This window comes from Coregonus lavaretus (genome assembly GCF_964263955.1).
Source record: "Coregonus lavaretus genome assembly, chromosome: 2".
Lineage (NCBI taxonomy): Eukaryota > Metazoa > Chordata > Actinopteri > Salmoniformes > Salmonidae > Coregonus > Coregonus lavaretus.
The window spans coordinates 43,506,161-43,526,459 of NC_139989.1; the positions used below are offsets into that span (position 1 = coordinate 43,506,161).

General features: G+C 46.7%; 3 protein-coding genes across 5 annotated transcripts in view; 2 read left to right on the plus strand and 1 right to left on the minus strand.

The window, feature by feature from the left end:
• The window catches only part of LOC311146141 (uncharacterized protein), a 37,148-nt gene extending 29,173 nt beyond the window's left edge, over positions 1–7,975 (plus strand). The window contains exons 18-27 of the mRNA XM_084182618.1: positions 5–262; positions 371–483; positions 732–1,267; positions 1,378–1,853; positions 2,000–2,225; positions 2,342–2,601; positions 2,834–3,138; positions 3,326–3,473; positions 3,629–3,726; positions 3,857–7,975. Of these exons, the coding sequence (XP_084038744.1) occupies positions 5–262; positions 371–483; positions 732–1,267; positions 1,378–1,853; positions 2,000–2,225; positions 2,342–2,601; positions 2,834–3,138; positions 3,326–3,473; positions 3,629–3,726; positions 3,857–5,365 (3,929 nt within the window). The 3' untranslated portion in view covers positions 5,366–7,975. The remainder of the gene's footprint in view (positions 1–4; positions 263–370; positions 484–731; positions 1,268–1,377; positions 1,854–1,999; positions 2,226–2,341; positions 2,602–2,833; positions 3,139–3,325; positions 3,474–3,628; positions 3,727–3,856) is intronic.
• A 399-nt stretch (positions 7,976–8,374) lies between these two features.
• Positions 8,375–9,909, plus strand: LOC311146085 (microfibril-associated glycoprotein 4-like). 2 transcript variants are annotated; one of them, XM_084182552.1, is made up of 5 exons: positions 8,375–8,502; positions 8,596–8,748; positions 9,013–9,109; positions 9,243–9,410; positions 9,557–9,909. In XM_084182552.1, exons 1-5 carry the CDS (start codon positions 8,497–8,499, stop codon positions 9,802–9,804), a joined length of 672 nt encoding a protein of 223 aa, XP_084038678.1. In that variant the 5' UTR covers positions 8,375–8,496; the 3' UTR covers positions 9,805–9,909. The 2 variants fall into 2 exon arrangements, with proteins under 2 accessions (XP_084038678.1, XP_084038677.1); XM_084182551.1 differs by having other exon boundaries at positions 8,379–8,502; positions 8,596–8,799; positions 9,557–9,905.
• Positions 9,910–9,927: 18 nt separating this feature from the next.
• The window catches only part of LOC311146055 (retinol dehydrogenase 8-like), a 10,528-nt gene continuing 156 nt past the window's right edge, over positions 9,928–20,299 (minus strand). The window contains exons 1-7 of one of the 2 annotated variants that reach the window (XM_084182516.1): positions 18,109–20,299; positions 16,367–16,581; positions 16,088–16,249; positions 11,883–12,062; positions 11,673–11,766; positions 11,238–11,421; positions 9,928–11,110 (exon numbers count right to left, since the gene is read on the minus strand). The exon at positions 18,109–20,299 is cut by the window's right edge and continues 156 nt beyond it. In XM_084182516.1, coding sequence (XP_084038642.1) covers positions 10,895–11,110; positions 11,238–11,421; positions 11,673–11,766; positions 11,883–12,062; positions 16,088–16,249; positions 16,367–16,457 — 927 coding nt within the window. In that variant the 5' untranslated portion in view covers positions 16,458–16,581; positions 18,109–20,299 and the 3' untranslated portion in view covers positions 9,928–10,894. The other variant, XM_084182515.1, reaches the window with a different exon arrangement.

Sequence of the window (20,299 nt, forward strand, 5' to 3'; positions counted from 1 at the left end):
TTAGGTGTTCTGTGTGAGATCAACGAGGATGACTGTGCTCCTCCTCTGAGGCTGCGCGGGACTTCTCCTAAGTGTCTGAACAACGGTACCTGTGTGGACAGGGTGGGGGGCTACCGCTGTAACTGTCCTCCTGGCTTCACTGGAGAGAGGTGTGAGGGGGACATCAACGAGTGTCACTCCAACCCCTGCAGCCCCACCAACAGTCTGGACTGCATCCAGCTCCCCAATGACTACCAGTGTGTCTGCAAGCCCGGCTTCACAGGTAAGGAGGGTGTGCGTGTGTGTATAGTCGTATTGTTGTGTATATAAATGTGTGTGTTTGTATCTGTTTGCACCAGACTAACGTGTGTGTGTGTGTTATTGTGTGCAGGTCGTCGGTGCCAGAGCAGGTTCAGTGTGTGTGAGTCTCAGCCCTGTCAGAACGGAGGGGCCTGTTCTGTCTCCAGCAGCTCAGCCCTTGGATACGCCTGTACCTGTCAGCTGGTAAGGATCAACATGTCACTGTCGCACACTTTTATCTAGTGTCTAGTCCACCTGTGGAAACAGCTGATATTTCTATAACCATCTCCATCTCCCTCACCTTCCCTGCTCACATAGCATAACCTAGAAACACATGTCAAAGACCCCTGGATTTATTACAATGCTAACATCCATGTCTCATGTATTGTAGTTGACCACATGTCTGTTTCTTACCCACACTGACTCTATATGTGAATGTTCTCCCTCCTCAGGGCTATGCTGGGAACAACTGTGAGAGGAGCATGTCGTGCCAGGAGTTGTCTTGCTATAATGGAGGTAGCTGTGCTCTGACCACGCGGGGCGCCCGCTGTACCTGCCTGACTGGCTACGCCGGGCCCCAGTGCCAGCACCGTAGTAACGAGGGCTGCTCCTCCCAGCCGTGCCGCAACGGAGGCCTCTGCACCGAGGAGACCAGCTTCCCCTTCTTCCACTGCCAGTGTGTCCAAGGCTGGACGGGCAAGCGCTGCGAGCAGGGCAGCACTAGGCTGGCAGAGCCCCCTCCGCCGCCCACCTGCCCCCTGCCCGACTGCCACGGCAAGGCCAACGACGGTGTCTGCGACAAGGAGTGCAACACATTCCTCTGCCGCTGGGACGGGGCCGACTGCTCGCTGGCGGTGAACCCGTGGGCGCGCTGCACCGACCCGCGCTGCTGGCGTGTCTTCAACAACAGCCAGTGTGACGAGGCGTGCAACAACGCTGACTGCCTCTACGACAACTTTGATTGCAAGAACAAGGAGAAAATCTGCAAGTAAGTACTCCACCTCCATCATTCTGTTCTGGACTCTCATTCTTTCACCTGACCCTCTACTATATGTAACCCTCTAAGCTGATCTCTCTAACTCTCTCTGTCGCCACCAGTCCCATCTACAAGACGTACTGTATCGACCACTACGCTGACGGTCGCTGTGACCAGGGCTGTAACTCAGAGGAGTGTGGCTGGGACGGTCTGGACTGTGCAAGGAACGTTCCAGAGGACCTGGCTGAAGGGGTGCTGGTCCTGGTGGTCCTGCTACCCCCGGAGGAGCTAGTACGTACGGGCACCGCCTTCCTGCAGAAGCTCAGCGCCATCCTGAGAACCACCCTTCGCTTCCGCCTGGACCAAAACGGAGAGGCCATGATCCGGCCCTACATCCGGAGAGAGGCGCGCCTCAAACGAGAGCTGCAGCCCCACCAGGAGGTCATTGGGTCCATAGTGTACCTGGAGATAGACAACCGTATGTGTTCCCAGAGCTCTGATGACTGTTTCCCGTCGGCAAACAGTGCAGCAGACTACCTGGGAGCCCTGTCAGCCGTGGAGAGGCTCAGATTCCCATACCCTATCAAAGAAGTCCGCGGTGAGTAGAAACACACAGACACTATACCAGGATACAGCATCTAAAGATAACATGAGATAACATTAAAAACATTGATATATATGTCATTTCTTCATCAAATACTGTAACCACTGCTCATATACTAAAGTCCTTGTTATAACATGTAGGTGAGAACTTCCCAGACTTTATAGACATGCCAGAGTGGGGCAAACTGATGCTGGTGGGCGTGGCAGCCCTGTTCCTATTGGTCATCCTGGTTTTGGGCGTGCTGATCGCCCGCAGGAAGAGAGAACACAGCACCCTGTGGTTCCCCGAGGGCTTCTTCCCCAAGAAGGAACCCAGCAGCAACAAGAACCGCAGGGAACCCTTAGGCCAGGACGCACTGGGCATGAAGTGAGTAGTCACACTGTTGTGTCCTCAGTACACTTACAGCACTCCTATGGTGATTCCAAATCAATGTATCTGCTCCACTATGGTATTGTGACTGTGTTTTACCTGTCTCTCTCCAGACACATGCCCAAGACGGTGGAGGAGTCTCTGCTTGGCGACCACAGTGACTCGTGGATTGACACAGACTGCCCTGAGGCCAAGAGACTGAAGGTTGAGGAGCCCAGCATCCTGTCAGACAGTGAAGACACTGTAGACTGTAGACAGTGGACCCAGCACCACCTAGCGGCTGCAGACATCCGCATGCCCCCCTCCATGGCCCTCACCCCGCCCCAGGGAGAGTTCGACCAGGACTGCATGGACGTCAACGTCCGAGGACCTGGTCAGTATTGAAATAAATCACATGGAATGTTGTTGTGTCATGTGCAGGGGGATGCGTCTGGATTGGAATCCTTGAGACAGTAGTATATCATTTTTTTTAAACTCCTCCTGATTCATATTCCCACTGTTTATTGTTAGTTGCTACATTTGATCTTTTTGATATGTTCCTGTCTGTTATGTATTGGGTGACACATTGACTGACCCTGTGCCTCTCCCTTCCTTCTCTCCACCAGACGGTTTCACCCCTCTGATGCTGGCGTCGTTCTGCGGAGGCGGTCTGGAGCCCGAGCTCCCCGAGGAGGAGGAGTCAGAGGAGTGTTCTGCCAACATCATCTCTGACCTCATCTACCAGGGCGCCACATTGGCCGCCCAGACGGACCGCACCGGAGAGACCGCCCTTCATCTGGCTGCCCGCTACGCCCGCGCTGACGCTGCCAAGCGGCTGTTGGACGCCGGGGCCGACGCCAATGCACAGGACAACACAGGCCGCACGCCGCTACACGCTGCCGTGGCCGCCGACGCCCAGGGGGTGTTCCAGGTAAATACACACACACTTTTCAAATGCTTAATGTTGAAGTTATATCTTCACATTTACTCAATGTATACCTCATAATTACACATGTAAGACTTGACTTTGCTACTACTTACACTAGTCCACTTGCTGAGTTGACTGTTGTCTCATCTGCCAGACTGACATGTTATTTCTCCCTGTCTGTCCTGGTTAGATTCTGATCAGGACCCGGGCCACAGACCTGGACTCTCGTATGTACGACGGCTCCACCGCCCTGATCCTGGCTGCCCGCCTGGCTGTAGAGGGCATGGTGGAGGAACTCATCACCTGCCATGCAGACATCAACGCTGTCGACGAACTGGGTATGTGATTGGCCAAACTAGTGTGTGCAGTGCAGCATAATGTGTGTGTGTGTGTGTGTGTGTTGAAGAGAGAGTTCATGCAGTTGAATGGTGATACTGTGTTTAGTGGTAAGAGGTAGGAGGAGTAACAACAGTGTGTGTTCCTCTCATCCAAGGTAAATCTGCTCTGCACTGGGCAGCTGCTGTCAACAACATGGAGGCCACCATGGCCCTGCTGAAAAACGGAGCCAACAAAGACATGCAGGACCTCAAGGTACACACAGCCCTCCACCTATATCTACAGCTGTCAGCTACCCACAGTGATACAATCTTGAATATATAGAGAGATATTGGGGAGCAAACGTCTAATTTTCTCTTTCTCTCTCTCTCTCTCTGTATATTAGGAGGAGACCCCTCTCTTCCTGGCGGCGCGTGAGGGTAGTTGTGAGGCAGTCAAGATCCTCCTGGCCCACTTCGCCAACAGGGAGATAACCGACCATATGGACCGTCTGCCTCGGGACATCGCCCAGGAGCGAATGCACCATGACATTGTTCAGCTGCTGGATGAGTACAACACAGTGAGGAGCCCCCAGGGCCACGGAGGGGCCCCACACCACCTGGCCGGGGGACACACCTTGTCCCCCCTCATGTGTCCCCCCAGCGCCTTCATGCCCGGCCTGAAGAACACCCCCCAGGGGAAGAAGAGTCGCCGCCCCGGGGCCAAGGGTTCAGGTCTGGGAGGGCAGCATGCCCAGAACCTCAAGGATTCAGCTAAGGCCCGCAACAAGAAGCTGACCCTGGACATGCAGAGCGCCCTGCTGGAGAGCTCTGTCACCCTGTCCCCCGTCGACTCCCTGGACTCCCCCCGCGGAGGGGCCAACAATGCCGGCTACATCACCAACCCCTGCTCCCCGGTGGCCATGCCCTCCTCTGGGCTCTTCCACTCCTCCATGTCAGTGCCCAGCACTCCCATGGTGCACAGCAGCATGATGGACGGCTCTGGCCCCTTCGCTGTGTCTCTGGCCCAGCTCAACGACCTGGGAGATGGAGGCATGTCCATGCAGGGCCGCGTGTCCATGGCCAGCCAGGTCAACCAGGGCCCCCACGGCTACGTGCTCAACGCCGGCCAGCTGGGGCTCAACATGGGCCTGGTGAGCCCTGTCAGCGTGCCCTTCGACTGGCACAGCCGCATGCCCCCCTCCTCCCAGTGCGGGGGACAGGTGGTGAACCTGGTCCACAGCAGCCAGGCGGGCATGCACCCTCAGAGCCCCATGCAGCAGCAGCAAAACAGCCTCATGATGCAGCAGCACCAGCAGCACCAGCAGCACCTGTACCGCAGCGCCCAGCAGGCCATGCTGCAGCCCACGCCTGTCATCTCCAGCACGCCCATCTCCCTCAGCCCTGTCAAGCTGCCCTCCATCGCAGAGCAGCAGCAGCAGCTCCACAACCACTCCATGGCCAGCCAGCAGAGCCTCCGCATGGGCACCTCCTCCCCACCCACCCCCCAGACGACACAGCCCCCTCCAGCCTTCTTCCAGCAGCAGCAGCCCCCCGGGCAGCAGCAGCCTCCTCAGCCCCAGCCAGCCCCTCAGCCCACCTCTCCCCAGGCCTCCCAGGCCCCTCCTCCCCAGGCCAGTGGCAGCACTGCAGGCTTGGAGGACTACCCCACCCCACCCTCCCAGCACAGCTACTCCTCCGCCCTGGATGCCACCCCCAAGCATTACCTCCGCCTGCCCAGCGAGCATCCCTACCTGACCCCCTCCCCAGAGTCGCCCGAGCCCTGGTCCAGCCCCTCACCCCACTGTGTGTCTGATTGGTCAGACTCCACCCCCAGCCCGGCGGTGGCCGGTCCTGCCCAAACCCAGATCCCCCATGTCCAGGAGTCCAACGGCAAGATGCAGGTGTTTGCATGAACCCCCAAGGCACCTGGTTAACACATGGTTAACAGAGACCTGCCTGGGGGAGAGGAGAGAGGAGACGACTGGCTGTAAAGGCCTGTGTGTCTCGAGTTTATGTGTCAGACTGGTTCCAAGATTTTCATTGGATTTGGATTGACTGTGTTTTTTGCAGAGAAAGAGTAAAGGGAAATGTGTGTTGTCTGGATATAAAAGAGCAGACAATTTAATGAAGTAAGACTTATTCTGTCACAGATGGACTTGTTTTTTTATTATTATAAAAAGTATATGAAGAAAACGAAGTCTTTCATTTCAAAGACTTAGGGACGCTCTCCTGAAAAACTAACAAACTTTTTAAAAAGTAGATAAAAGAAAGAAAAAAGAAAAAATGTTGAAGGGAATTCCTTTATTTTTATTTATTGTTTTTTTTGTGTTTCTCAGAACTGCCTTTTCAGGTGTTTTCTCAGTCTCTTTCTGTCCTGCCCTCTCACACAGTGTTTCACACTCACCTGTTACATGGAACACGGCTTGGGCTCACCTGAGGCCAGTGGTGTTATAAGGAAAACTACTAGTGATTCACTCACTCACTCCCCATCACCACCAGTGTCTAACACACCGTAGGCAGATCAACATGGGGTTCAGACAGAAAGAGGAAGAGGTCTCGCCTCTCTTGACTGATGTTATTTATTTAGGCCAACAGGTAAAACGATCAGATTGGCTTAGGAACAAATATGTACTCTTTTAAGTTGGCTGTCATTAGTGATATTATGTTCTGATTTGATGAACTAGGAAAAAAAGAACTGATTACATTCCATGGAAGTATTATTTGTAAGAATGTAGAATGATGGGCGTCTCTGAAGCACTTCACGGGACAAAGCGTTTGGAGGGAGGGTGATCGTGAGGTGGGGTTCTGACATTGCAATGAAGCACTCTGCTTATCCACACACACAGAGCCAGGAAGGCATTTAAACATTCATTACAGTACGTTCATTGGCCAGTGTTCAGTCAGACAGACAGACAACTAAACAAAAACAGTGATGTGTTAAAGTTTCAACTTCAGCCACGTTCTTCCCCAGGCTGTCTGGGTGAGTGTCAGTCCCACGCATGGCTCGAGTCATCCTCCTGGTCATGTCTCATTGGTCCTGGTCTAAAGGGTCAGCCTACCACTGTCAGTGTAAACCCACCCATTCTGCCATCACTACTTAAGTCATAGCTTGTTTTCACTCATTCTGAACATTCATTCAGATGAGGGCATTATTATTTTGCCAATTTTAAATCAGCCTGTCACTGCCCTTTAGTTTTACTCAGTTATGTGTTTGTTTTTTATATACTGTATATGTGTTGACACCATGGTTACCTTTTTGAACATCTCCTCGGTGTACTAAGCTATGTTTATCGGCTGCTATTCTTTTACCACTCCCCTGCAAACATTCCTGCATGTTGCCTGTCAGTGTGATAGCATGTTTTTTACTGGTTCTATTCTATTATTTGACCCCTGGTCCTGTTTTTGTGTAGCCTGAGTCCCACATCTGTTTGTGCTCTCTTGCCTACTCCATTGCTGTCATTGTTATGCGTGCAAGACCGCACACATAGATCTGGAATCTTGTGTTGGCCAATAGACGCACATTCTCTTGCGGTTCCATTGGTAATTGAGGTGTTGGTATGTTCTCTCTCCTGTGGTTCAGTTATGGATAAGTCTGTGGACTGATTCCAACTCTGGTGCGGTCCAGTCGTGGTCAGTCAGTCAGTCGGCCAGTGTGAGGGCGTGGCTGGTGGGTTGGGACTGCTAGTGCTCTGTCACTCCTCAGGGAGGTGTTATACTACGGCATGCAGAGGAGCGTTCCCCTGCATCTTTAGCAGCTTGCACCCCACCAGCCACGGAGAGGACATTTAGACATGACTTGTTAGAAGACGTGGAAGGAGAGAACACTACTATGTAGTGCTGCACCCTCTACTGTAGCTCTTTACTATGGATGTCACTCCCCAGTGATCCAACTAACCCTCACAACCACACCACTGCTGCTCCCTGGCTAGGATACTTACTACTGGAGATGTAGTACTTACTACTGGGAAAGCCAATCACCTCTATGCCCACCAGATCCTCCTCCCCTGTTTGGCTTCATTACTATGTTTCCTTCACTGGTCCAAGCCTGTTCACTATAACCAGCTACTACAGTAGAGTCAGACATGGGAGGTTTCTGGGTTGGACTGATACTAGGTTCAGATTCCAGTTCAGGGTTCATTTAGTGAAGTATCTATTTGTTGTCCTTTGATTTCCTTTCCTGGCCACACTACTATGTTCTGTCTCTACATTTCAGATATCCCAACTTCTGTCTGTAAATAACGTTTGTCCTGGGTAGATCTACTTGTTTAAGATGAATCTTATGTTTCTAAAAATGATTTTGTACTAAAAAGGACAAAAAGAAAATTGAGGATATGACTGATATTTTATTGGTCTTGTATTATTAGAAGTCATAGATATTTTCTATCATCATTATTATTAATTCCTATACTTGTTTAAAAGTAGTTTAAAAATCATTGTACATAAAAAACCGTTCCACAATGTTTCTTTCTACAGACAAAAGTTGTAAAATAAGTCACTTCTAATAAAAACTGTAGGGAACTACATTTCTGTGTTTGTGTATCATATTTTCAAACATTTATATTTGACTTATAATAATGCACTAATTATTATGTATTGCATGTGAATAGAGCAAATAGTTTCAAACGTAGAATATGATGTTGGTTGCAGTTTTAGTGGATGGTTAAGGGCATCGTTACTGCCTTCCTGAGACCTAGAAGTACTGTTTCCCCAGATTTTGAAATGTCTTAGCTTTTCTGGGTCAGTGGTATTGACAGTGCTTCTTGAGTATGTTGTTACGGCTCTGAGAGTTGTGAGTTCATGCCCATGTTGGGTGGAATTTCCACTCTGTCACAATTGCGGTGGATTTCCACTCTATCAATATTGCACAAAAGTAAACAAGTCTACAAGGAGGGACAGACATGTTCTTTAAATGGTATAAAACTGAACTTCCAAAGACCTTGCTATTCATAATTTTCCTTCATTTCAACGTTAATCTCGGAGCGAGGAAGGATCACAACTTTGGACAACAACTTCCCTAAGGTCATTTTATCCTATCAGAGAAATAATGAAGGTGAGATTGTTTACCTTGAATAGGGGGTGGGGGATTATTATTCTCTAATAATTCTGAAGTATGTCTTTAAGTTAAAGTTGACATTTATTGCAGGCTTTGGATGTGCTCATTCTACTACTCCCTGTGGCAGTCAATCCTCTACCATACGACACCATGCCAGTGGATTGTGCTGATGTGTATAGAAGGGGCTTTGGACACAGTGGAGTGTACACCATCTACCCTGCAGGAGCAACCTCCCCCATCCAGGTCTACTGTGACATGGGCTGTGAGGACCAACCTGGGGAGGGGAAATGGACAGTGTGTATAGTGAATAGACATTTTGTTGATAGTGTTTTGAGCTTCATCAAAGTTTGTTTCACTACCACTACCTCAGGGCTCAATCCATGTTGTTGTTTGCACAATTAACATTTGAAGTAGAAAATGTTATCAACCGGAGAGATGGATAAACATTCCCCTGGTGTGGAACATCTCAAATTTCAGTGGAAAATATAAAATGCCTCTCTATTCCAGGTGATCCAGAAGAGAAAGGATGGGACAGTGAACTTTTACCGTGGATGGGACCAATACAGGAGTGGGTTTGGGCAGGCATCTGGAGAGTACTGGTTAGGTAAGAGCATGATGCACTGGACACATTTGAAATGTCTATGCTGAGATACTAAATGAATTAAATGTCTGTTAATGTGTATTATTACCATCTTTAGTGCTCATGTTCTCCACCATCACCTTGTGCTGTCCCTCAGGCCTAGAAAACATCCATCTTCTCACTCAGAGGCAGAAGTACGAGTTAAGGGTGGACATGGAGGACTTTGAAGGGGCTAAAGTCTATGTCCAGTACTCCTCCTTCTCTGTCTCCTCTGAGCATGAAGGATACACGCTGCATTTAAGTGGCTTCAAAGATGGAGGTGCAGGTGAGTCTATAGAGCATTTCAATTTCTCCTCCTTTCCCGTGAAATAACAGTATTATAAATCTGAAATGACTACTTGGTAGATACAGTATGAAGAAAGTAATACTGGAAATGGAAATGTGGAACCATGTGTCCATTCTACATTTCAGGGAAATCTATGGACGAACACAATGGGCTGAAGTTCTCCACCTTCGACAAAGACCAGGACAGTTATGCTTCAAACTGTGCTCAATCATATCTAGGAGGATGGTGGTATGGAGAATGCCACAGTGTCAATCCCAATGGGGAATATCTGTGGGGCAACTCAATCTATGGTATTGGTATCAACTGGGTGTCTTGGAAAGGTTATAAATACTCTTTAAAAGCCATTAAGATGAAGATAAGGCCTGTGGAATAAGTTCAGAACCTCTCATACTCATATTTTTGTCTATATTGCATTCAAATATTACCTTTCAAATTATGAAAATATTGGGAAAGCAACTGAAGTTTAAACATTTTAAAGCAAATAACTTGAAGGGAAAAAAGTTTTGCCTCGTTTTATTTAAGTGTTGCCAGTCTTACCATAAACCTTCATATTACACTGTTAAAATACAGCAGTAAAGCACTAATATCCTCTAAAAGCTGAAGGAACAGTTGAAGGAGTCCAGATTGGTGTGAGACACACATACTCTTTCTTAGGGCTCAATTCAATCCGATTAAATCTGAAGATCCGAGCTACAGCGCGATTCAAATGTAAAGGCAATGTTTCCATGATTGCATTCATGGTTAACATTTACATTTTAGTCATTTAGCAGACGCTCTTATCCAGAGCGACTTACAGTTAGTGATTACAGTTTTTTTTTTTTATACTGGCCCCCCGTGGGAATCGAACCCACAACCCTGGCGTTGCAAACGCCATGCTCTATCAACTGAGCTACATCCCTGCCGGCCATTCCCTCCCCTACCCTAGACGACGCTGGGCCAATTGTGCGCCGCCCATGAGTCTCCCGGTCGCAGCCGGCTGCGACAGAGCCTGGATTCGAACCAGGATCTCTAGTGGCACAGTAACATTGCATATGTCAGCTCAATCGGAAATTACCTTTACATTTTAATTGCGCTGTAGCACGGATCTTCAGTGCTACGGATTGAATCGAGCGCTTCATCCAAATGGCTAGGTTACTGGGTTTGATTAGAGGCCCACAAACCCCACAGCCCTTAACTTGTCAAAGTCTCATCTTTGTTGAACACAGTCATTGATAGTCTAAGGAGTGGTTATGAATGTTCATAAGGAAGGGCTCTTGTCTGAGGCGTGGGTCTTTTACTAAGGATCTATCAGGAAGGTCTCAACAGTACTCTTTTGTTGTGTCTACACCAACATGACTAGCAGAGAAGAGAAGGGGGCTTGTGCACTGCAGACTGGAGAGTCACTCAATGACTCACACCTTCTGCTCTCTCTATCCCCTCTCTCTCCTCACCAGGTTATTCACTCTGTTTCTCCAACCTTCTGCTTAATTAGAGCTCTTCCCCGTCCTCTTCTGCAACATGCGCAGCAGCCCCAGACTGGCAGTGAATAGACTGTCGTGCTTGAAGAGCATCTTATAGAAGGTGTCCAGGGGTAGACGACCGGTAGGGTCTGCGTGCTTCAGGGCAGTCATGGGCATGTACACACGGTTGGTCTGGTGGCGAAACGGAGGCTCCTTCGCTGTGATCAGTTGAAGTGTTTGCTGCAAGAGAGTAGAGTGATTATTCTGTTTCCCATCTAGCCACCAAAGGATGAGATGTTGAGACTGCATACCAAATAATAATAGGATAGTAGTCACAAAATATAAAGTAGTGACAGAACAGTGTTACCTCTGCTATTTCCTCAGGTGTCTGTGAGAGGGAGTTGAACACCTTCCTAGAGTAGGGCAGGTAGATCTCACGGAAGATCCTAGCAGTCTCCTCGTCTGCCCCCGCGAGGTTCATCTTCTCAGCGTCCTCGTACACCTTCCTCTCAAACTCTGTCCCCACCGGACCAGGCTCCACTAGAGTCATCCTCAGAGTGGAAGGACAGATGGACAGAGCAGGGAGAGGACCACTGTTTAACTGAGGGAATCCACCTGCTTGCACATGCATGTGGGATCAGCTATTCAGTATCTCAGGCTAATCATCTACATGAAAACATAACCTGCGTGTTCACTGTTGTGGCATTAGGGCAAAGTCTTGTTACTGCTGAGTGTTGGTTTAGTTACTGCTGTATGACTCATGTAAAGTGATGTGGATGGATCTCCTTTAGTGTAGACTCACTTCACATTGAACTTCATGGCTTGTACTGCTAGACTCTCACAGAACCCCTCCACAGCAAACTTTGAAGCAGAGTAGACATCATTGAAGAGTAGCCCTATCAATACAAATAAAACCCATTAATTCATTTTAATGTCAAATTCTATAGGGATACGTTTAGGAAGTAAACACCTTATTTCTTTCTGAAGCTGCATTTATGTTCTGACTACTAACCCTGAATGCCCATGACGCTGCTCATCACCACAATATGTCCGCTTTGACGTTGCTTCATATCAGGCAAGACCTCCTTCACCAGCCGCACCAAGCCAAAGAAGTTGGTGTCGAAGAGCTCCTGCATTTCAGACACACTTTGGCACTCCAACGGCCCAATCATGCCTACACCTGCATTACTCACTGAGGGAGACAGATAATGCCATGTCACACCCTGTTCACTCATTATGGATGACAATGTGTTATCCCTCATGGTGTACTGTATACAGTACAGTGAGTTTATATTGGAGTGTGTTTCAAGTTTTTATTGTCATGTGCGCTAGTACAGTGAAATGCCTTTCTTGCTTGCTCTTTACCAACAATGCAGTAATCAATATCAGTAGTACTATAAAAAATACAATAAAAAGTCAAGTAGAACAAAAACACACAAGAAATAGAAATAAGAAGAACACAAGAAAGTAAGTAGCTATATACAGGGTCAGTTACTGGGTCAGTAGCTATATACAGGGTCAGTTCCTGGGTCAGTAGCTATATACAGGGTCAGTTCCTGGGTCAGTAGCTATAAACAGGGTCAGTTCCTGGGTCAGTAGCTACAGCTGAAGTCGGAAGTTTACATACACCTTAGCCAAATAAATGTAAACTCAGTTTTCACAATTCCTGACATTTAATCCTAGTAAAACTTCCCTGTCTTAGGTCAGTTAGGATCACCACTTTATTATAAGAATGTGAAATGTCAGAATAATAGTAGAGAGAATGATTTATTTCAGCTTTAATTTCTTTCATCACATTCCCAGTGGGTCAGAAGTTTACGTACACTCAATTAGTATTTGGTAGCATTGCCTTTGAATTGTTTAACTTGGGTCTAACATTTCGGGTAGCCTTCCACAAGCTTCCCACAATAAGTTGGGTGAATTTTGGCCCATTCCTCCTGACAGAGCTGGTGTAACTGAATCAGGTTTGTCGGCCTCCTTGCTCGCACACGCTTTTTCAGTTCTGCCCACAAATGTTCTATAGGATTGAGGTCAGGGCTTTGTGATGGCCACTCCAATACCTTGACTTTGTTGTCCTTAAGCCATTTTGCCACAACTTTGGAAGTATGCTTGGGGTCATTGTCCATTTGGAAGATCAATTTGCGACCAAGCTTTAACTTCCTGACTGATGTCTTGAGATGTTGCTTCAATATATCCACATAATTTTCCTTCCTCATAATGCCATTATTTTGTGAAGTGCACCAGTCCCTCCTGCAGCAAAGCACCCCCACAGCATGATGCTGCCACCCCTGTGCTTCACGGTTGGTAAGTTGTTCTTTGGCTTGCAAGGTACCCCCTTTTTCCTCCAAACATAACGATGGTCATTATGGCCAAACAGTTCTATTTTTGTTTCATCAGACCAGAGGACATTTCTCCAAAAAGTACGATCTTTGTCCCCATGTGCAGTTTCAAACCGTAGTCTGGCTTTTTTATGGTGGTTTTGGAGCAGTGGCTTCTTCCTTGCTGAGCGGCCTTTCAGGTTATGTCAATATATTACTTGTTTTACATTTACATTTTAGTCATTTAGCAGACGCTCTTATCCAGAGCGACTTACAGTTAGTGAGTGCATAAATTTTTCATACTGTGGATATAGATACTTTTGTACCGGTTTCCTCCAGAATCTTCACAAGGTCCTTTGCTGTTGTTCTGGGATTGATTTGCACTTTTCGCATCAAACTACGTTCATCTCTAGGAGACAGAACGCGTCTCCTTCCTAAGTATTAAGACTGCGTGGTCCCATGGTGTTTACACTTGCGTACTATTGTTTGTACAGATGAACGTGGTACCTTCAGGCATTTGGAAATTGCTCCCAAGGATGAACCAGACTTGTGGAGGTCTACCATTTTTTTTCTGAGGTCTTGGCTGATTTCTTATGATTTTCCCATGATGTCAAGCAAAGAGGCACTGAGTTTGAAGGTAGGCCTTGAAATACATCCACAGGTACACCTCCATTTGACTCAAATGATGTCAATTAGCCTATTAGAAGCTTCTAAAGCCATGACATCATTTTCTGGAATTTTACAAGCTGTTTAAAGGCACAGTCAACTTAGTGTATGTAAACTTCTGACCCACTGGAATTGTGATACAGTGAATTATACAGTGAGGGAAAAAAGTATTTGATCCTCTGCTGATTTTGTACATTTTCCCACTGACAAAGACATGATCAGTCTATAATTTTAATGGTAGGTTTATTTGAACAGTGAGACAGAATAACAACAAAAAAATCCAGAAAAACGCATGTCAAAAATGTTATGAATTGATTTGCATTTTAATGAGGGAAATAAGTATTTGACCCCTCTGCAAAACATGACTTAGTACTTGGTGGCAAAACCCTTGTTGGCAATCACAGAGGTCAGACGTTTCTTGTAGTTGGCCACCAGGTTTGCACACATCTCAGGAGGGATTTTGTCCCACTCCTCTTTGCAGATCTTCTCCAAGTCATTAAGTTTTCGAGGCTGACGTTTGGCAACTCGAACCTTCAGCTCCCTCCACAGATTTTCTATGGGATTAAGGTCTGGAGACTGGCTAGGCCACTCCAGGACCTTAATGTGCTTCTTCTTGAGCCACTCCTTTGTTGCCTTGGCCGTGTGTTTTGGGTCATTGTCATGCTGGAATACCCATCCATGACACATTTTCAATGCCCTGGCTGAGGGAAGGAGGTTCTCACCCAAGATTTGACAGTACATGGCGCCGTCCATCGTCCCTTTGATGCGGTGAAGTTGTCCTGTCCCCTTAGCAGAAAAACACCCCCAAAGCATAATATTTCCACCTCCATGTTTGACGGTGAGGATGGTGCTCTTGGGGTCATAGGCAGCAATCCTCCTCCTCCAAACACGGCGAGTTGAGTTGATGCCAAAGAGCTCAATTTTGGTCTCATCTGACCACAACACTTTCACCCAATTCTCCTCTGAATCATTCAGATGTTCATTGGCAAACTTCAGACGGGCCTGTATATGTGCTTTCTTGAGCAGGGGGACCTTGCGGGCGCTGCAGGATTTCAGTCCTTCACGGCGTAGTGTGTTACCAATTGTTTTCTTGGTGACTATGGTCCCAGCTGCCTTGAGATCATTGACAAGATCCTCCCGTGTAGTTCTGGGCTGATTCCTCACCATTCTCATGATCATTGCAACTCCACGAGGTGAGATCTTGCATGGAGCCCCAGGCCGAGGCAGATTGACAGTTCTTTTGTGTTTCTTCCATTTGCGAATAATCGCACCAACTGTTGTCACTTTCTCACCAAGCTGCTTGGCGATGGTCTTGTAGCTCATTCCAGCCTTGTGTAGGTCTACAATCTTGTCCTTGACATCCTTGGAGAGCTCTTTGGTCTTGGCCATGGTGGAGAGTTTGGAATCTGATTGATTGATTGCTTCTGTGGACAGGTGTCTTTTATACAGGTAACAAGCTGAGATTAGGAGCACTCCCTTTAAGAGTGTGCTCCTAATCTCAGCTCGTTACCTGTATAAAAGACACCTGGGAGCCAGAAATATTTCTGATTGAGATGGGGTCAAATACTTATTTCCCTCATTAAAATGCTAATCAATTTATAACATTTTTGACATGCGTTTTTCTGGATTTTTTTGTTGTTATTCTGTCTCTCACTGTTCAAATAAACCTACCATTAAAATTATAGACTGATCATTTCTTTGTCAGTGGGCAAACATACAAAATCAGCAGGGGATCAAATACTTTTTTCCCTCACTGTAAGTGAAATAATCTGTCTGTAAACAATTGTTGGAAAAATTACTTGTGTCATGCACAAAGTAGATGTCCTAACCAACTTGCCAAAACTATAGTTTGTTAACAAGAAATTTGTGGAGTGGTTGAGAAACTAGTTTTAATGACTCCAACCTAAGTGTATGTAATCTTCCGACTTCAACTGTATATACAGGGTCAGTTCCTGGGTCAGTAGCTATATACAGGGTCAGTAGCTATATACAGGGTCAGTTTCTGGGTCAGTGCCAAAACCATATTTACAATGTGCAGAGATACTGGAGTGGTAGGGTTAGATATGTATAGGGGTAAGGTGACTAGGCATCAGGATATATGATAAACAGAGTAGCAGCAGCGTATATGATGATTGCATGCGAGTGTGTGTGTAGAGTCAGTATGAATGTGTGTGTGTTATGTGTGTGTGCGTGCGAGCGTGCGTGCGTGCGTGCGCGGAAGCCTAATATTCACCGAGTACATCCACCCGTCTGTCTTGCAGGCTGTCCACACACTCTCTGATGGAGTCTTCACAGCAGGCATCCAGCTGTCTGATCTCCAGGGATCTGTTCAGGGTGTCCCCAGCCGCTCTCTCCAGGGGCTCCCGCTTTCCTAGGTTCCTCATGGTGGCAACCACTGCCTCACAAAGACACACTGCAAGTTAACAACACTTGCACTGCATCTCAACTGATGGGGTTGAGCGTGTCAAACTGTCAATTTCATTTATGAAAACCACAATGTTGTCTCTCTGACCTTTGAATCCCCTCTCCTTGGCCAGTCGTACAGCCACAGCCAACCCGATCCCAGAGGAACAGCCTGTCACCAGCACCCTCCTGGTCCCCATGGATACCTCACAGCAGCTACAGTTGCTCCTGATTGAAACTGGGTTCTCTGCAACTCTCCCAGAGTCCTTTGCAGTTGGAATGCATGGACCCTAGTGACCAGTCAACCTTGCCGTCAGGGCCAGTCTGTGAAGCAGGTGCTTTGTTAAAAGATTAGAAGGCTTACATGCTGACCGCGTCGCAAATACATTTACACATACATGTTATTCAATCATTGCACCCACACTGCTCGCGCGCGTCTGCGTGGCCAGCCGCTAAAATAGAACTCGGTTCTATTTGTGAAGCTCAACGCGCAGCAAGTCCTGCCTCTCCCATCTCCTCATTGGTTTTTAGTAGCATCTACCCACATGGGTGATTGAAAGATGAACTGAGGTCTACGCTCCAGTCCAGTTGGTTAGTTGTGGTAATGCACCATAAAGTTGGTTGCCACCGCCATATAAAGTCCAAAGAAGAAGAAGCCTGAAGGAGGAAAGATTACTAGAAAACAAACTTTTACAGTTTTATCTGTGGATTCATTGTCGGAGTAGAGGACCTTGTGCATTTCAGGAAAAATAAAAACCCAATGTTTATATCCCAGGACAAATTAGCTAGCAACAGCAAGCTAGCTAGCTAAATTGCCATACATGTTTAATGCTTTTCGACCTATCCCGAAATTAATATAATTGGTTCAGAGTTTGTTTTGATATTTCAACCTGCGTGTCCTGGTCCAGTCTGGTGTTGGGGGACAAAATCAATTTGGGCGTGCGGTCTGGGTAGCATGTAATCCTATGTGTATATCCTGGGAACGCATTGGCTCCATAGAGGGGTTGGTTGTTTAGCAACAAAACCGAAACGTGCGCAACTATGGGGAAAAACTGACGGGGTTGGCTTAGATTGTTGACAAAATGTAAACTATATTTCATTTACAAATTTTATTGAAAACATAAATCAATTTGCACAATGACCACTTGTTGTCTCTCAATACATCGTTACAGTTGTTGGTTAGCTAGCTAGCGAACTTTAGCCATATTAGCAAAACAAGAGATGGTATCAAGAACAAGATGAAACTAGGCACTTACGATTCCCCACATGGCAGTTTCTTGTCATTCGTGCTAGCAATTTGGCTATCCAGAATCACAACAACACGCCCCATGTAAGCGCGCACATCGTTTTCGTGACGTTGTCAGCTAACCCATCTACGCTGTTTGCCCCACTTATTCAACTGCTGATTACTTCATTTCACTCTAAAGGGTAAGGTTCATTTTATGGATGACTATGTGGATTTCAGTAACAAAGCCTCCCCTCAGGCCCCTACATTAATTTCAATCATTTAAGTATGTTTGCTGGGCTTTACAAATGCAAAGTCTTCAATGACAACGGGTCTGCACCTCTTTACAAATCTAAATAAATTTCGAATATAAATATTTAAGTACATAGCATTCACACATGATACCCATGATGATACATTATATCATATTATAATGTAATAGTGAACGTTATGCAAGTTCAAATCAGCCCAAGAGGCTGCAACACAAAGTTGCAGCTGTGTTGCTTGCAATGACTGTAAATGACCGGTGCTGCTATCTGAAATGTCCCATGTCGCGGTTTTAATATAGCTACAGTAGCCTATAGCTACACCCGTTAGAAACGGCTATAGTGTACCGGTATACAAACCTGTAGTGTGGGAAATAGTGCGCAGTTGCTACGGTGCAGGTATATATCTCACGTATATTTGTAGTCTAATACAGATACATTTAGGTAAAGATTGCCAATTTAGAGCAACGTCTAAACATTCAGGTTATTCGAATTAAAGCTAAAGCGAAGTAAACCGTCACATAACGACGACGGAGCAGCGGCTTGCCGGATGACCTAACTGGGTCATGTCATTTAGCAAACTGTGGCTGCTCTACCGGGAGTTGTAGTTCTTCGTCGCCAATTTACATTAGGTTTTTAATCGTTGGTTTTATTTGAGGGGACTGGTAATTCCGGGATGGCTTAAAGAGAAAAGGGGAGCCATGAGAAGTTATGGATGCAGAGTTATCTATGTTTGAGATGCCAAGGGCGTTGGAGGGCTGCGGACAGACTGCTCCTGGAGAAGATAGTGTGTGTTATTTGATGTTTAAGCATGCACCGGACAGTGTGTTAGAAGCAGTGTTAGGGTTGTATCATACGTTGTGGAGAACTGGGGTGATACCTGCTTGGTGGAAACGTGCGGTGGCGTTGCCGTTTGTAAAACCAGGTAAAGATCCCGCTAGGGCAGGCAGTTATATAGGCCTATTGCGCTGACATCCAACATGTGTTAATTGATGGAAAATATCATAGTGAATAGGATTATGTATCTCTTGGAAGTTAGGGGTTTTATGAGCGTAGCACATAGTGGGTTCAGGAGAGGGAGGTCTGCCATGGATGCCCTGTTGACAGTTAGTACAGAGATAGCCAAGGCCCTGACAATAAAATAGGTGATGAGTGTTGTGTATTTTGACATTGACAAAGATTATGATACCATGTGGAGGGGAGGGTTGTTGATAAAGTTGAGTGCATTGGGCATTGAGAGACGTCTGTAAAACTGGATCATGGACTTCCTGTTCGATCCAGTCATAGGGGTGAGGGTGGGGTCAGAATTGTCAATGGGGTTTGAAGTGGACAACGGTACTCCTCAGGGAATTGTGGTTAGTCAGGTTCTGTTCACCCTGATGATAGATTACATATATAAGGAGGTGAGACAGGGAGTGGGTGTGGCCTTGTATGCCAATGATTGGGCTGTATGGAAGAGAGGTGGGAATGTGAAATATGTGATGAGGAAGATGCAAGAAGTTGTGGGAGTTGTGGAACATTGGTCTCTAACATGAGGGTTTAGAATGTATGTGGCCAAGTCCTGGTTTATGATGTATTCTAGGAGGAAGGCTAAAGACGTCAGGCTGAAAATATATGGTCAGGATATAGGTACACTCTTAGAAAAAATGGTTCCAAAAGGGTTATTCTGCTGTTCCCATAGGATAACCCTTTTTGGTTCCAGGTAGAACCCTTTTGGGTGCCATGTAGAACCCTCTGTGGAATGGGTTCTACAGTGCATTTGGAAAGTATTCAGACCCCTTGACTTTTTCCACATTTTGTTACGTTACAGCCTTATTCTAAAATTGATTAAATTGTTTTTCCCGTCATCAATCTACACAATACCCCATAATGACAAAATGAAAACAGGTTTTTAGAAGTATTTGCAAATTAAATTAAAACAAAACAAAAAACATACCTTATTTACATAAGTATTCAGACTGTTTGCTATGAGACTCTAAATTGAGTTCAGGTGCATCCTGTTTCCATTGATCATCCTTGAGATGTTTCTACAACTTGATTGGAGTCCACCTGTGGTAAATTCAATTGATTGGACATGATTTGGAAAGGCACACACCTGTCTATATAAGGTCCCACAGTTGACAGTGCATGTCAGAGCAAAAACCAAGCCATAAGGTCGAAGGAATTGTTCGTAGACCTCCAAGACAGGATTGTGTCGAGGCACAGATCTGGGGAAGGGTACCAAAAAATGTCTGCAGCATTGAAGGTCCCGAAGACCACAGTGGCCTCCACCATTCTTAAATGTAATAAGATTGGAACCACCAAGACTCTTCCTAGAGCTGGCCACCCGGCCAAACTGAGCAATTGGGGGAGAAGGGCCTTGGTCAGGGAGGTGAATAAGAACCCGATGGTCACTCTGAAAGAGCTCCAGATTTCCTCTGTGGAGATGGGAGAACCTTCCAGAAGGACAACCATCTCTGCAGCACTCCACCAATCAGGCCTTAATGGTAGTGGCCAGACAAAAGCCACTCCTCAGTAAAAGGTACATGACAGCCCGCTTGGAGTTTGCCAA